The sequence below is a fragment of the Pseudopodoces humilis genome, chromosome 9 (assembly GCF_049639895.1).
Source record: "Pseudopodoces humilis isolate 2021_Gansu_Grassland_sample_001 chromosome 9, ASM4963989v1, whole genome shotgun sequence".
Classification (NCBI taxonomy): domain Eukaryota; kingdom Metazoa; phylum Chordata; class Aves; order Passeriformes; family Paridae; genus Pseudopodoces; species Pseudopodoces humilis.
In genome coordinates this window covers 31,884,551-31,900,446 of record NC_142208.1, presented here as the reverse complement: position 1 = coordinate 31,900,446, position 15,896 = coordinate 31,884,551, and the positions used below count along the sequence as shown (strand labels likewise).

General features: G+C 40.6%; 1 protein-coding gene across 7 annotated transcripts in view; it reads right to left on the bottom strand.

Moving 5' to 3' along the window:
- TACC2 (transforming acidic coiled-coil containing protein 2) overlaps nucleotides 1-15,896 on the bottom strand; it is a 128,144-nt gene that overhangs the window by 106,128 nt on the left and 6,120 nt on the right. For 6 of the 7 annotated variants that reach the window (XM_014250215.2, XM_014250218.2, XM_088059388.1 and 3 more), the window contains exons 2-3: nucleotides 12,902-13,019; nucleotides 8,183-8,260 (exon numbers count right to left, since the gene is read on the bottom strand). In XM_014250215.2, the coding sequence (XP_014105690.2) occupies nucleotides 8,183-8,215 (33 nt within the window). In that variant the 5' untranslated portion in view covers nucleotides 8,216-8,260; nucleotides 12,902-13,019. Of the gene's footprint in view, nucleotides 1-8,182; nucleotides 8,261-10,895; nucleotides 11,075-12,901; nucleotides 13,020-15,896 lie in introns of those variants that run through there. The other variant, XM_014250216.2, reaches the window with a different exon arrangement.

Here is a 15,896-nt window from a genome sequence, read left to right as displayed (position 1 = left end):
AAGATCACAACAAACCAGGTCAGTTATATGCACACATGTGAAGAGTAAATTTAACATTTTCCATGGATTGTTTGGGGTCAGGGGACTGGTAGGGTTTTTTGTTCGGTTGATCGGTTTTGACTTTTTGTTTTGTTTTGTTTTGTTTTTAAATAGTTTTGTGCTTTCAGGGAACTAATGTTTAAGAAGTTAATCTCCAAACAATCCCCTAAGTGACTGAATTTAGCCACAGAAAAAACCTGACTCTTGTTCTTCCAGTTCGTTGCCAAATTCAACATGTATTAAAACAATCCTAGCAGCACAGGCCCTGTTGGAGCACAGAGGAGTTTGAACTGTGGGCACTCCTTATTTTGTTTTTTCCAGGCTTGTTTGAATGATCAAAAAGTTGCCCTAATACCTAGTGAGGCAAAAGCACACATGTATGTTCAAAAGAAGCCCAAAAGACTATTTTAGCAATAATCTAAAATGAATCTTAATGTAGATATTTTACATGTAAAATGAAATACTAGTATGCCGAGATATAGAAAAATTTTATATATTGGTTTTCTACATTAAATGTATTCATGTAATCATCTCAAAAGAACATGCTCTGTGCATCTAAGCCAGACAGCAGAAAAACAATTCAAGTTTTTGATTAAACTTCTAAAATTTAGGCTAGTTATGCAAATCAGGTGCTGAACTAGCTTTGCAAAGCATGCTTTTAAAGTTTTTAATTAACATGTGTCAAAACAATTATAAAGACTATGTTTTGTTCACAAGTACCATCAGAAAGCTGCAGCTAAATAAATTACTTTTGAGTTTCAATACATACAGCTTCAGAAGTGATTGACTGCAGAAGCTTGCAGCTAAATTTGTACTATATTTGTTTCAAGTACAGTGTACTCCTATTAGAAAAGGATTCTAATTATAAAGAGTTTGCTACCTGGAAGGCTTAAATAATTATAATAAAAACCAGAACACAGAGGTTTTCAGCATTTTTAAGTCTAGGATAATTAAAAAAACCCAACAACAAACCAACCAGCTTTTTCACAGAGAGCATAAACAAACAACAGGAGGAAAACTAAACATCTCATAATTTTTTCCCCTTGAAGGCAGCACAATATTTAAATGAATACAACTGATTCTCCTGAAATATGCAATGTAATTTGCATTAAAGCCTTCCAGAAGCACTGGAGTCTGCAAGAACACAAAGTAAATCTACAGGATCACTTTATTTTCCCAATGACTTTGAACAGGATGCTGAAAAGAAAAGAAAAAAATAAATAAAAAAAGAAAGAGAACTCCATTAAGAAGGTAGCCAAAAGGATTATGTGCACTGCTGCACTGGAGTTATCATGGCAGGAAGAAATGCCTTTAATGCTGCCTGGGAGCCCGTGGAGAGCCCAGCTCCCAAAAGCCCAGTTCACAGCCAGGGCAGCAGCATCAGGCACAGCCTCGTGTTCCAGCCACCCCGACCCTCGAGTTTCCCAGCACAGCTCACAGAGCACAACACAGCTCTGCTTCCAACCCCAAGCCCCTCTGAACTTGCCTTTGCTCCCCTTCCTCCTCTCTCTCACTCAAAGTTGCTTCCTCTTCCATCTGCCCTCTGCCACGTTCCCCCATTGAGCACATCCTTTTACAGCAGCTCCTTTTACATCCTTTTACAGAGCTCCCAGTAGCTCAGAGTCATCTTCCAGGGGCTACATTTAACTTTCCATTCCCACTAACTCCCTCTGGTTTAGTGGAGGAGAAGCTGGAGCAAGCCTTTACACAAGTCTCAATCAATAAACCAGAAATTGCCTTCCCTTTTTTTTCCACGTCTTCCATTACAAGTTGGGGGAGGGAGGTGTTGGAATAGATATTTAAAAAAAAAAAAGTCTGCTTGCTAGGGGTTGTTCACATGTTTGGGATATCAGGGTTTTTAAAATGGCTCTTGAAATTTTCAAAGACAGAACAGTTTTTTTTTTAAACTGCCTTTTCCCTCTTCTGGCTTTTGTTGCTGTTCTGCAGGAACAGTAGCCAAGTAGTAAGCTGGGGTTTTAAAAGTTCACATCTTTGCAAAGTCATTGTCTCTCTCCTGTCTGGAGAAATGGTACCAAAATAAATAAGTAAATACTGAATGGATATTGCTTTAACAACTGGAACTTTGCATTAAAAGGAGTGAGCACTGATCAGCAAAACCAGTGAGCCATCACAGAAGAGTAACACATTGCTACCTAATATATTGAGCTGAACTTGAACTCCATATGACACTTCAGATCTGAAGAATTACTCTAAAATTCAGTTTTATCACTTTAAAAGGGAGCTAAATGTGATTTTAGTAAACAACTTGGTGCATTGCTGCCCTTTTCTGAGAGTGGCTGGGGTGCAGCAGGTTGGAGGGGATGCCTGTCATGACCCCTTTGTGTTTTTATTCCCAAACATCGTGACTGCTTAATCAGTTGGATGTAATTATGACATGAGCAGATAGGAAGAGCAGACTCTATCCTTAAGGGAGTCTCCTATAGAATTTTGCAATTACAGTAGATTTTCTCTTTAATCAGTAATGGTGTAATTTGCTGTTGCTTCTGGCGTGGTTTATTTGTCTCTCACGGGAGTAGAATTTTAAGTTCATACTTACTCTAATTAAAACCCTCAAAGGAACAGGAATGCAAAAATTGGCATTCACTTCTCATTTAATTTAATTTGCTTCTCACAAATACAAGAAGCAAAGTGAATTGTGATATGGTAACAATGGTATTTGAAAAATTCTTACAGCTTTTGAATTTAAGTACCTATGACCTTCTCTTAGAGATAAAGGGCTGCTTTTCCTCCTGAGAAACACCTCCTGAAATTACTCTGGCTGTGAACACAAAAATAAACACTGGTGTGTGTAGGTGTGTGCCTGTATACTTAGGTATTTATAGTCACCATCTTATCCTTGATTTAGCTTTTTTCCCAGAATACACAGTCTCCTCTCAGCCACAGCAGGAACAATTCAAACCTTCAGGCTTCAGCGCTTGTGTTATGACTCTTCCAATCCACTGAGGGCACTAAATGGTTTATCTTTAGATTTGTGTAATGTCAACATGGGTGTCTTCTCTAGAACCTGAGAAGCCTTGCTATGTGTGAGGAATTTGCACTGAGGTAATGAAGCATGGCTGTGTAACTCCTTCATGGCTCTCCTCAACTTCACCTTTCCGCCTGTTTAATGTCATCTGTGGACAGCAAGCAAAGGAAAATTCAGAGTTATCTTTGGATCTTCGCTAGTCTGGCTGCAGTTGTTCTCCTTTGTCGCTTTCCTGCTGTTTGGTGAAGGCCTGGTGAGTGCCTGTATTATTTTCTTAAGGATGGCAGGTGTATGAGATACAGCAGGAGAGAGAGAGAGAAAATAAAGTTGATGAACTTGGGAAGAAAATCTTCATCCCCTAATTGCAATTTTTAGTCAGGATGGTTTTAGTTAAAGCAGCTTTCTGCTGAGTGGTCCTTAGCAGCCTGACAATAAATGACTTGAGAAGATGCTGTTAGATTCAAATAAAGTACTATTAGGAAAATAATCTCCAAGCCGAGTCCCAAACTCTGTTGTGCTTCCCAGACAACAGTGTTTGCCTGCCTAGTAATTTCACAGCTGTGGAAAATGCAGGTCCAACATTTTCACACTATTTTTAAAATGGAGAAATATAGTAAATAATTACAGAGGAACTTTACAAATATAATTTATTTTTCCTTTTCATCACGTATCCCATGAGAAATGATGATGGCTTTACAGTTGTGAAGGAAGCTTTAGCCATTAATTCAGAAGAGAAGGACCAGTCTCCCAACTTGCTTTTCACTATACTTTCAAATTAAGAACTGCACCATAGCTTTAAATCTTCTTCTTTCATCCTCTCTCCTTCACTCACAGGAAAGATGAAAATAATAATATGAATAACAATTATTCATTGCAGTGAGAAGTGTCCCAGAATTTACTGCATTTGCATAAAAGGGCATACATTTCTCTAAAAATATATGATGTTCTTTTTGAGTAAACTCAAAGAAATACTTGACATTATTTACCACAGAATATTGGGCCAGCAGTAATTACCACTGGAAGTAAGAATTAATTAATGTGGTGGCTGGAGGGATGTTAGGACTATGTAAGCATCAGGAACAGACTGTAGCCAACTGATAGCAACATCCTGATATGCACTGGATGAAATGGAAGGAAAAATGAAAGAGAATCATAATTTAGGGAGTAAAAGTTGTGAATCTCAGTGGATACACCAAACCCAGGGAAGAGCCCCTGCATCACATCAAAATGCTACAGGCAGAATTGCCGTGCAGAAAATCGGGAATGCCTTTCTGTTCCCAGTTGACCATGAACAATGGAACGTGCAGAGATGTCACTGCAGTGCTCAAGAAGTATATAAACACCCAGGGTGAGCCCCAGAGCTCAGAGGCATTTCCCAGTTCCCATCTGTGGGAATGGAGGCTGAATGCTGAGCCCATCCTCTGCTGATCCCTGCAACGCCAGGATCTGAAGGGAGAGCCACAGCAATTAACAGCAGCCATCAGTTCAGAGAGACTGAAATCAGTCAAAAGGTGGGAAGAGTAATAATGCAGAATATTAGCTGTAGGATGCTCAGCAGTCAGATTTGTTCATAGGAAATAAATGGAGAAATCCCAGCAGGATGGCAGCACGGCGCTTCAGACAAACCAGCAGACTCTGGAGAAGTTGTGGCCCCTCTGGCAAGTGCTGCCTGGCTTAAACATTTCACAGCAGAAAACAGGAACAAAAAGATAACCACACATTAAGACTGTGTTTAAAGAGAAATTAACAGTAACAGTGGAATAACCAGCTTTGTTTGCTTTTTTGCTTATTCAGAAAACCAAGAGGAAGAAAGGATAAAGCAAAATATGTAGAAATGACTTATGTCTAACTGACTTTAAAATTCCCTCTTCAACTCTGGGGCAAAAGATGTACTACTAGAACTTCAATTTAGCAGCAGTTTTCACCTTCAAAGAGCTTTACAATTACTTGGTGACTTTTGCTTTTCTGTAGTCGTGAGAAAGGCTGTGGAATATGACAGCGCTCCTCTTCTGAACTCTGACTGGCAAGAATTAAAATCCTGAGTTAAAAGTATTCCATATTGGAAAATCCAGCCTATTCAAGCTTTACAAAATTTTATGCTCATGTCTCCAGTTACAAAGAACTCTTTCTGTTTTTAACATCCTCCACCCATCCCTTTAAAATGAGAGCAAAGATGCCCTGGTAATGGCATCATTCTAGTAAAGATAAAGATAAAATACAGTCAGGGAAGTAAATAATAATCCTGTAATGTGCAGTACTTTGGGAGCTGCCCCTGAGTTCTCTGCACAACTCCCAGAGCAGCAGGGATGAGGCTGAGATACATCTGGGATCACTCTGCTTCCCACAGACCACATGCCTCCCCATCTCTGACATTTTTGGGAGCAGATTTGTTGGTCCTGCTTAGCTTGGTCTCATTTCTAAGTGTGGCTTTGTGAACTGGCACCTGAGTCCAGACTATCCAGAGGTGCAGGGCTGAGGAAGTGCAGTTACATCAGCCTCTGGGAAAGTGAGTGTTTTCCTTTTGTTAAGGCCTGTAGATGATTTTTAGACATTTGGCCCTCCAGAAAAGTCAAAGAAAAGAAGACAATGTCATTTCTCCATGATACCCAGTTCTTTTGGGTGGATTAAGAAAGATCTGTTTAATGGGAAGCTGAGACCTTCTACAGTTCCATAAACTGCAGTACTTACCACAGCTTCCCATTAAAGAATACCTCCATTACTTCACCTGTATTTTGCCTGCTAAAGGCTGGATCTCAAGCATCAAACTGGGTCAAAAATATATGTTCTTCCAAAATATTTCTTTTTCAATTTAAAGGCCTTTGTTTTCATGTGGAGTTTTACTATTCAAGGAAAATACATCATAAAAATAGCTTATATTCGATTCAGCATAAGCCCAACAAGCTGTGCCACTGTAATAGGGCAGGGCACAATCCTAAAATCTCTCAGCAGTTTGAACTTTGTGTGCTTTACAGCAAAACAGAACGTGGTTACTATATGTGAAATCACTTTGTTAAATACACTGCTGGCCACAGCCTTTTTTATCCAAGCATTATCTTTGTTCACTGCCACTAAATTTTGGTTATATTCTCCTCAGAGGCTGGTCTTTACAAGACAGATTGGGTATTTACTTCTTCTCCAAGTGTCTACTACATTCTTCCTAGTAGCACATTTATTGCACAGATCTTCCCACTCATTAAACGAGTTCTAAACTTAGCACAGGCTCTCCCAGCTTTAATGCAAACCATGTGTGAGGCTTCCAAATGACTCACTGAGAGCCTGAGCCCTGCAATGGTGTTCTCTGATAAACACACAAACAAAAACAACTCAGACCAACTGGTTCTGAGCATCAGAAAAACACCAACTGAGCCGTTTCAATGGTGTTAGGGTTGGAAGGGAAGGCAGCCAGCAAAGGGGGTCAAGTACAGGCTGCTTCTCTAAAGCATACATTGCTACTAAAGAAAAGAAAAAATGAAAAGAAACCAGATTTATTTTTTTTTTTACAACTTGCTGAAAACTTTAAATGTATCTGCCTTGCAAATGTGCAGTCAGTGTCACAAAACCCAAAAAGTCAGAAGCAGATGCAGAAGGAAAAGAGCAGCCAAGCCTGGTGCCAACATTTCGAATGCAAACCATGCAAACCAGTTTCATCATCCACTGCCTGCTGTGCTCCTTGGCCTGGTATAAGGATGGCTTTATTGACATTGGGGAATTTCTGACTAAAAATCAAAATATTTAAGATTCGTTGCTACTTCTTCTCTCTCAGTTAATAGTGTTTTCTAAAATTATTTGGATTCTTAGCATATTTTGTTTTGCTTTGGGTTTGGAGGGGGTTGAGTTGTCTTTTGTTTTGGTTTTTACAGTCTGAAAAGGAGACCAGCAGCTTATTTCCTTTTTAGAAGAGTTTTTTTTACTACATTTCTGATAAATTCATTAGTTTTTAAGTAAAGTCTTCCCAGCCTCAGGATGACTCCTGAACAAATATATTTACACTTCCAAAATCTTCCTGAGTGGAAGCTATATACTATGGAGAGTAAATTCTCATTACTTAGTTATAGAAATGAACACATTCCCCTCTTCCCAAACCTTGAGAAAATTTGGAACCAAATCTTGGGCTAACAATAAAACTTAGTAAGAATAACCACAAACTGTGGAAGGTTTCCCTTCTAGAAATTATTTATGGGAAAATCTGTAGTAGTTGTAATACTGATTGCCTTGAGAGGGTCCACTTTGCAGTGCAGAAGGTGCAGCAAATCTGCTGACAGCAAAATTAATCCTAACACATTTCAGCAGCTACCACAATATATGGAAAAGGAGAAGATAAAATATATACTGGTGTTTTAATTGTTGGAATTAATGAATTATAACTTTTATTCAAACTTGTATCAGCATAGTAACTTCTAATGTAACCCTCCACCAGTAGCCAGAGTAGTTCACTGCCTTCCCTTCAAAAATATAAAAATAAACCACCAAACAGCACCGTGCATTAACAGCACACGCTGGGAAGATGGCTGTAAAGTCCTGGGTGGGGACACAGACAGTGCAAGGTCATTTCTGAGCAAGGAGGAGCTGCCAGGGCTCTGAGGCCACCACGGGCACTGCCCCAGGACCCGATTTCAGCATCCCCAGGGATGGCACAGAGTGCTGGTCCTGCCCTGCCTGCTGTGACAGACTGACCCTGGCTGCCACCCTGGCCCTTCCCTGTCCCCAGGGATGTGCCTGGAGCTGCCCCAGCTGCCCATGGGGATCATGGGGATCCTGTTCATCCCATGGGGATCATGGGGATCCTGCTCATCCCATGGGGATCATGGGGATCCTGCTCATCCCATGGGGATCATGGGGATCCTGCTCATCCCATCGGGATCATGGGGATCCTGCTCATCCCATGGGGATCATGGGGATCCTGCTCATCCCATGGGGATCCTCCAGGGAATCCTGTCCCCCAGGGAAACCCACCAGGACCCTGCCCTGGTGCTTTGGAGCACTGTCATTGCCAAAGGAAAACAACCAAGTTGCTTTCAATTACCATTAATGACACTTAAATATGAGTGTAACAGGGAGCAGAAGATAAATACGGGGTGAGTGGCCCGTGGAAGCAGTTTCTGAAAGGTTTGCTCTAGGCGAGGAGAGGAGCAAAGACAATTTCCCTGTCACACTCACCTCGTTCTCTGCACTGCTGCTCTCATTGCCCATCTCGACTCTGATGTCCAGGATCACACAGCAATTAAGGAAAGATCACTGGAAGAAAGGAAAAAGCTCTTAATGTGCTGTAAAGAAACAAACCAAAGCAGAACAACAAAAACCCCTGGAAATTTTGGAGGGCTGTCATCTCAGCCACCCAGCCAGCTGCCCCTCCTAACATTCAGTCTTAAAATGATTCTAAGTCATAAACTGGGGGAAAGAATTCTTAATGTTTTTATTTCCTAATGTTTCTCTGCTGTCTTCCTGAAAGACAGTCCTTGAAACTCAGCTTTGTTGCTCTGTTTCTGGATTATCCCATGACATTTGAACAGAAAGACGTTTTCCTTGCCAAAGTCACTTTGGAGGGACAGCCCATAAGAAAACCTTACAGCTTTAACTGTATTCAAACCATTTTTATTTCTTGAAATTCCTGGACCAAGCTGCCTGCTCACATTGTCAGAAGAGTGGTGTAAAACCTGACTGTCACTGCAACAAGCAATTTTCAATCAATGCACTCAGAGAAAGAGTAAATGGATTTTTTTATCCTGATCACTGGCATCGTTCCCTGCTTTTCTTAGGCATTATTCTGTTACAATGTTGTGTTCTAAACACTTTCTTTAGACTTAAGAGGATCTGCCTACCATAATTACTACTGGTTTTATACTAGTTCAGCTCTAATTATTTAATTTTAAAAAAATCTCTGAGCAGTTCTAGAGTTAAGTGTCTCCCCAGGCATCGTTCATTTCTGTATTTTTTTGAAAAGGATACTCAATAGTAAAAGTTCACATCAGAGATTCACTTATAGACATTCTGGTCCTAGACATTTTATCGGGGGCTCATGCATTGAAATTTACTGTATTTATTGTATTACTGAATAGGTGAAAATTACAATCTCTTCAGTTTGGTTTTTTTTCCCCAGAGAATTTGGGGTTGGTCTGCTTTGTGTGTCAAGAAAACCTTCATTAAAGTCAGGCTCTGAAAACCTTCATTAAAATCAGGAGATTGCACTCTGGACGCCAAGGAAACCATGTAAGTCTTTAAGGAATGTTGTTACTTATTACTACAGTACATTTTTTAAAACTTGAAATATAATTTTTCTTCACAGGAGGCTTGGGGAGAGAGAAGTTTGGTGTTGTGCTCTTAAGCTCTGCTCTGTTTAAACTTGATTGTCTTCAGGGGATACAGCGGTGCTTGAACTTGCTCCTGTTGAAATCACTGGGGCCAGGACTGCACTTTCAGTGATTAATTAGCAACGTGAGGTTTTATCTGCTGAGATTGCTGCCAAATCCTCTCCTGCTTTAAACAGTTTTAAAAGTGTTTTAAAACAGTTCTGAGCTACGCTGAAGACTGGATAAAACATTTTCCAAATCACTGTTTCCTGGGTATGAAGTACTCCATCATGGAGTAATGAACACACACAAATCTTCCCAGGCTCAGCACAGTGAAATGTTCCAAGACAACACTTTAAGATTACAATATTTTAAATATGTATTGATATAATAAAACAGTCTCACACTGTTAACGAGCTGCTGACTAAGGTTTAAATGCACAGGAGGGAAAGAATAACTCCACTACAGTGATGTGCTTCCCCCAACAGCCAGCACAATTCTTTGAGAGTGAATATTGTGGCATTTTTCTGTTCCCCTGACCTGCCAAGCTTTTCTCTTCCCAGATCTTCTGTCCCTACAGACATCATGTGAAAACACCTGAAAATTCAGAGTTCTCTAAATTGTCCCCTCACAAGGATTTGCAGCAATAACATAAACTGGGGAGTGAATGAAACTCTCCCAAATCCCCACGGAGCTGTTTAGTTAATTGGAGCGGGGTCTTGTATATCAATTGTGCAAAATGCAGATTTTGCTCATCAGGTTCTTACATAGATTAGACAATGCATGTCAGAATATTGTCAGAAATTTAATTTAGAGTAAATTCACTGCAGTGCATAATATACTGTCAATATTTCTGCACCAGCTCAGCCATACTGACTGCAACTGCTAATAGAGGCCAAAGTTCCAACACTGAGTTGAAAGATAACAATACTTTATTTACAGTTTTTTTTATTGAAATGCACAGGAATCAAAGTAGAAAATGACAAGAGCACAGCAGAAATGCCAGCTGTCAAAAATCTCCACTAACACTTCATATCACATTGTCTACCCACTCTTTTCCTTCCCTAGAGCATGAAATTTCAAATTTTCACACAATTCTCACATTACCATCTGCTTAATAATGAAGATAAATGTCATAAACAGGAAATAAAGACATTACAGATTCTTCAATAATGAAACAAGCGATAATAATATTAAAGTGTGAATTACATTGCAGACTGCTAAGATAATTTTTTAGATTACAGTGTTACTGTAATCCTTTTTACATACATTATTTCTAAATCATTCAATGCACAAGCATTACTTAGGTTGCAAACTACAAGGGCTTTATCATATGTGTAGACTTTCAAATAAACATTACAATCATGCTAAAAATCCATCCATTAAATAAACATAGGTTAACCAAAAGATAATATTCATCACCTTTCTATAGTATCTTTCACAATTTACATGTCATTATTAAAATTATTTGAACACTATAGATCTCAAAAACAGCTTGCTGGTACCAAATGGGTCTGCTCAGCCTGCAGAGACTTTTGAGCTGAACAACAAGCAAACAAGAGGATATTTAAAGTTCCACTTACATTCCAAGATTTATCTGGCACCTTTGGCTTCACTGATTCACGCTTTTAGAGCGTGTCTTCAAACCATTCCTTCCATCTTCACCTCACCAGCTTTCACCTGATTTTCCTCCTACTTCTCCTCAGACTCATGAAATGTAGTCTTTCTCTCCAGGACCCACCTTCATAACCTGCTCAACAACCACCTTGCCTCCACCCCAGGCGAGGAAGAAAACAAGTTACACCTCCTCAGCCCGGCCTCCCCCTGCTCCTGCCAGGCTGCTGAGGCTCTCTGAGTGCCATAAATCCAATACTAATGTTCTTCACAAAAACAAACCCCAGAGAACATCAATTTTGGGTCAAACATATTTCACTTCTACTGTTTCTTGGCTCGTGGTATAAGCAGTGCTTCTTGCAAAAACTGTGTCAGTAACACACTGGAGTTATGCATGTGTTGTTTTCAAGGGAAAATTGGTGTTGGGGGGAGTATTTATCCTACATTTTGTGTCCAGGTTTGTTTATATGTTTAAGCTCATCTTTCATTTTCTCGTATTACCCTTGAAAGCTGTCAGAAATACCTGCTAGCAAATGTTGATGTGCCTGTTCAGGTTATGGTGAAATAATTTCCCATTTAATCATCCTGAAGGGTGGAGACGTGACAAAAACCCTTTGAAATGTGATGTTGCAAGAAGTACTGGTTTATGGGCGAGCTAATTGTTATTATTAACTCTGATTGTCCTTTCCAGCAACGCTTCCACAAAAGGGATGCTCAGAAACACAGCTGGTAACCAAAAACAGAGTATTTATCATTAGTGGCAACTCCAAGGGATTAATGAGTTTCTGTAAACACCAGTGGTGGTTTTTGGGGCCACAAACCAAAGGAATGGTTCACTGTGGGTTTGCAGCTTGAAGAGTGTGAGGCAGCATTGCTGAATCCAGCATGGAAAAGTCGTATCTGACATGGCTAAAAGGCAGGATTTCATAGGGCAGCAATCTGGTGCCTGCTGACTGTTGTTCCACAAAATCTTGGTCTATAAACTCCTGACTTGGAAACATAAAGCCTGTGATGAGCTGGAATGCACAGTTGCAAGATCAAGGGCTACATGAATAGCCCTGCCTTTTAAATCTTTCCTTTTTTTATGAAGTTGGTGATCCAGCATTCTCTGGTCTCCCCAGCCAAGTTCAGAATCCAGTAAATCTGAAGTTCATCAATTCAAAATTTTAGCATGTTCTTCCTTAAAAACGAAGCAGGGACATTGCACAATTGATTGTCTTATAGACAACAAATGATGCAATGTTTTTTTTGTTTAGGCTCTCTGCCATGAATTTAAGAGCAGGGATCCTGTGGGAGCTCAGGAAAACACAAGCCTGGTAATACAGACTCACTCCTGCTAGCTGCATTATTTCCTCATCAAAACAAACTGAACTCACATTTGGGGCTATTCCATTTCTAAGTTAAGGCCAGCAAATGCCACAAAATGAAAGTGAAGAAGCTGCCTTGCAAAACAATTGTCTGGCAGAAACTTTGGGGAGAACAACCTTCAGTAATCCACAGCTGACGATTTCTGGTTGCGTGTTTTCATCCACACAGGTGCAAAGCTGAATCCCTGTGTTTGGCTGGGTTGTGTAAGGTTTGCAAAGCCACACAGACAACTCCTGCTGCCAGAACCGTGAGTGCTGTGAAATGAGGGCAGTGACACCAACACAGCCACGTTGTGCTCTGATCTCTGGGCCTACAATGATCCTGACTGACAGCACTGGCATTGTGCCTTTGGGTCAGTTTTCTGACCCACTCTTGTGAATAAATTAGGATTCATTAATTCATCTCTATCCCAGCTATCCCAAGGAGCCCTTCTTCACTGCGAGCTGTTCACACCTTTGCAGAGGTTGATCTGCTCTGCTCCCGTATGAAGTGTAAACCACCAGCTCTGAAAGAATTCCACATGCTCTGATATCTCTATTTATTCTCTTTGATTTTATGACTTTCATTCTTTTGATTTTATGGAACTGGTGGGGGAAGAAGTACTCACATCAGGCTGCTTTACTGTTGTTTGCTGGAATTTCCCCTCTGGCTCCTCATCCACACTTCACGCTCATCCAGGGAGAGATTGTCTTTTCTTGATCAAAACAGGATTTAACCCAGGAGGACTGGAGGAAAATACAGCTCAGACTTAAAGGTAAGCTATGTAGTGGGTTAATGAGTTAGGTATTTCAGTAAGATCCAAATAATTTGTCATGAGTGTTCATATTTAATCCCAGTTTATAAAGTATTGGATACACTTAACAAACACACACTACCACAGGTATGTTAGTTTCTTGTATACTGAAGACATGCTACCTTAGGTTTTTGTAGAAGACCATTTAGTTTGAGGTCATTTTACTTTATGGCACAAATACTGCCAATGTAAGAGGAAATGTTTTATGTTCCTTACTTTCACATGATTGGTACTACATATAAAGCATTGCAAAAGCTCTGCTGAAGCACTGAGCACACTATTGCACACCAGCTATTCCCACAGGAAAGAGAAGAAAGGTGAGGTTCAGAATTTTACTCTTCTCTGATCTTGATGTAATAGTGCAAAACCATTCCCAATTTCTGCGTATTCCAGCAATATCACAGAGATCTGCAAGACTGACCTATGGCAGTCCTTTGCCTTTTGCTTTCTCACAAATTCTAGAAGAGCAAATACCAAGATCTGGCGGGGGAAATCATAACTCATCATGAGAGTTAATAAACAAGTAATGATTTTCAAGTGCACAGCTTGATGGGAAAGATGTTGCTTAGTAACATCAGCAGCTGGATCTGCTGGAAAACCGTGATGTCGCTTGGCAACCGAAAGCTGAACTGGATTTTTGTGAGTTGTGAAATAGTATTTTCGTGCCCTTCCCCCAAGAAAACCAGAAACTGCCTATGGAGATCACATCAGTGAGTCCATGTAGGACTGAGATTCAGAGGACAGCAGAGGATGCAGCCCAGCTTTGGCTGATGTGCCCCACTTCATGTACAAGTGTGAAAGAAAAGAAACAGGGATGCTGAGTACCTGCCACAAAGACATGAGAGCATGTATTAAAAAACAGGTTATGAAAGTTAAAAATTATTCTTCCAGTTTCTGGCTAATTTTCAATCAGGATGACAATGTGGCCTGGAAAAATCCAATTGATTACATACTTCCATTGCTTCTAATCAGACCCATGTGGCATTTCAGGGCACTCCTGCATCCTTCAGATGTTTAAGTTATGTTTTATGGCACAAAAGTGAAGAAGAAGGCACATATTTCTTTGGAGATGAATGGATTTGCCCAAGGTTAAAAAGCTTACCCAGTGGCAGAACTAGGATGTCAGCACTGGCTTCCTCATCATGCTCCAGTTGCCAGACTCTGCTGGAATTTACCTTATTGGAGCCTCCATCAGGAGGTGCCCTTCCTAAGAAAACATGGGGGTGCTAAATGATTTTGGTTTACTTTCTATCTAGTAATATTTTCCCAGCTGAAAAAAGAAAATCTGTTGTTTCAGCTCTTAACAGAACCTTCCTAATTCTATATAGTTTCAAGCAATAATAAATAAAAGTGATTATGGGAATCTTAAGTGTGGTTGTGTTGTATTTTACTTATCCCTTAATTGCCTCTCTGGAAGACATGAGGCTCAGATAATTTTGTGGTTTATTTGCCAGTCCCATGAGGGTGTCATGGGCACCTCAGGGTGCCTAAAATGGTGCTCAGTGCCTACATCTGTGGATCTCAATAATCTTTCCCTTGTGCATTGAGCATTAAATGTTTTCAGGTCACATACATTCCCTTCTGCTGCACTGGCTGCAGATATCAAAGTACTGCACAGGGCTTAGTCCTTAAAAGAGATGCCAAAAGTTTTTCATAAAATAGATATGATCCAAATAAGAATATCTAAATATTGGAACATTTCTCTTTCCAAACCACATTTATACCAGCAGTTTTTCACCAGATTCCATATGCAGCACTTCAGTCAGTGGGAAGGCTGTGGATTCAGAGCTCTCTGCATTGACTCTCCATGTCCACATGCACATTCCAGCTTTGGAGAGCTGGACACAGATTCCTACTTCACTTCTGAACACCACCACCAGCTAAGAAGGCTTGGGAGCTGTAGGGGAGGCTGACCTCCCCTGTACATAGCTCACCTGGTCAGTCTGTGCCTATCATTGTGCAGGACTACAAAATATTTCCTTATTATTACTGCTGGCCTTTTATAAGCAGCTAATTATGACTTGTATTATGAAACATCCATAGGTCCACAGCCAACTTGACAAAGTTTACATGTGTTTTCATGCTCTAAATGCAAACAGTCATTCAGTCAAAGTGAGGAATTTCTGTTCCTAAATCTCACAGCTGAGGCAGGAAGAACATGCCTTCTGACTTGAGGCAAAATTCTGGAAGTATTGGTGGGAGGTGTGATGTGAGGGGAGGATTTTTAGAACCTGCCCTCTGCTCCTCTAGCTGGTCTGCCTGCTCTGGTGTCCAGTCTCAGCACTGGGAATGGTGGGACATGACTTGAGACGAAAATTCATATTATGAGGAGGAAACAAGGTGGGGATCATTTAGCTTAACACACCTAGAGGCACATGCAGGGCCTGGGAAGAATGCATCACATTATGATTTCTTGCCTCTTTTCAGGTCCTTCCTCCTTCAAATTATTTTTCTTGCTTTCTCTTCTGAGTTTACCCAATTCTTCAATGCAGTCCCTTTTTTCTCCTCCCTTTCTCCAAGAGACTCAGTGGAAATACAAGGGAGAGCAGAGTTGCCACAGGGACTGGTTTTCTGGGAGCTGCTGGGAAAGCAGGGACAAGGCAGATCTAAAGCTGGGAGGGAAGGAGTTCCTTCCTGATGGTTCTGCTTTAGCTGTGGGGTCTGACCCAGCTGTCAGCCACTGTCTCTCCCTAACTGTGCATGGCAGCAGTGTTTAATCCCACTCTCCTGGCCTGAGGTGTGTGTTGACATGTCAGGGTTGGCAGGGTGAAGCTGCTTTCTGGGCTTTGTGCTCACACACCTTCCATGC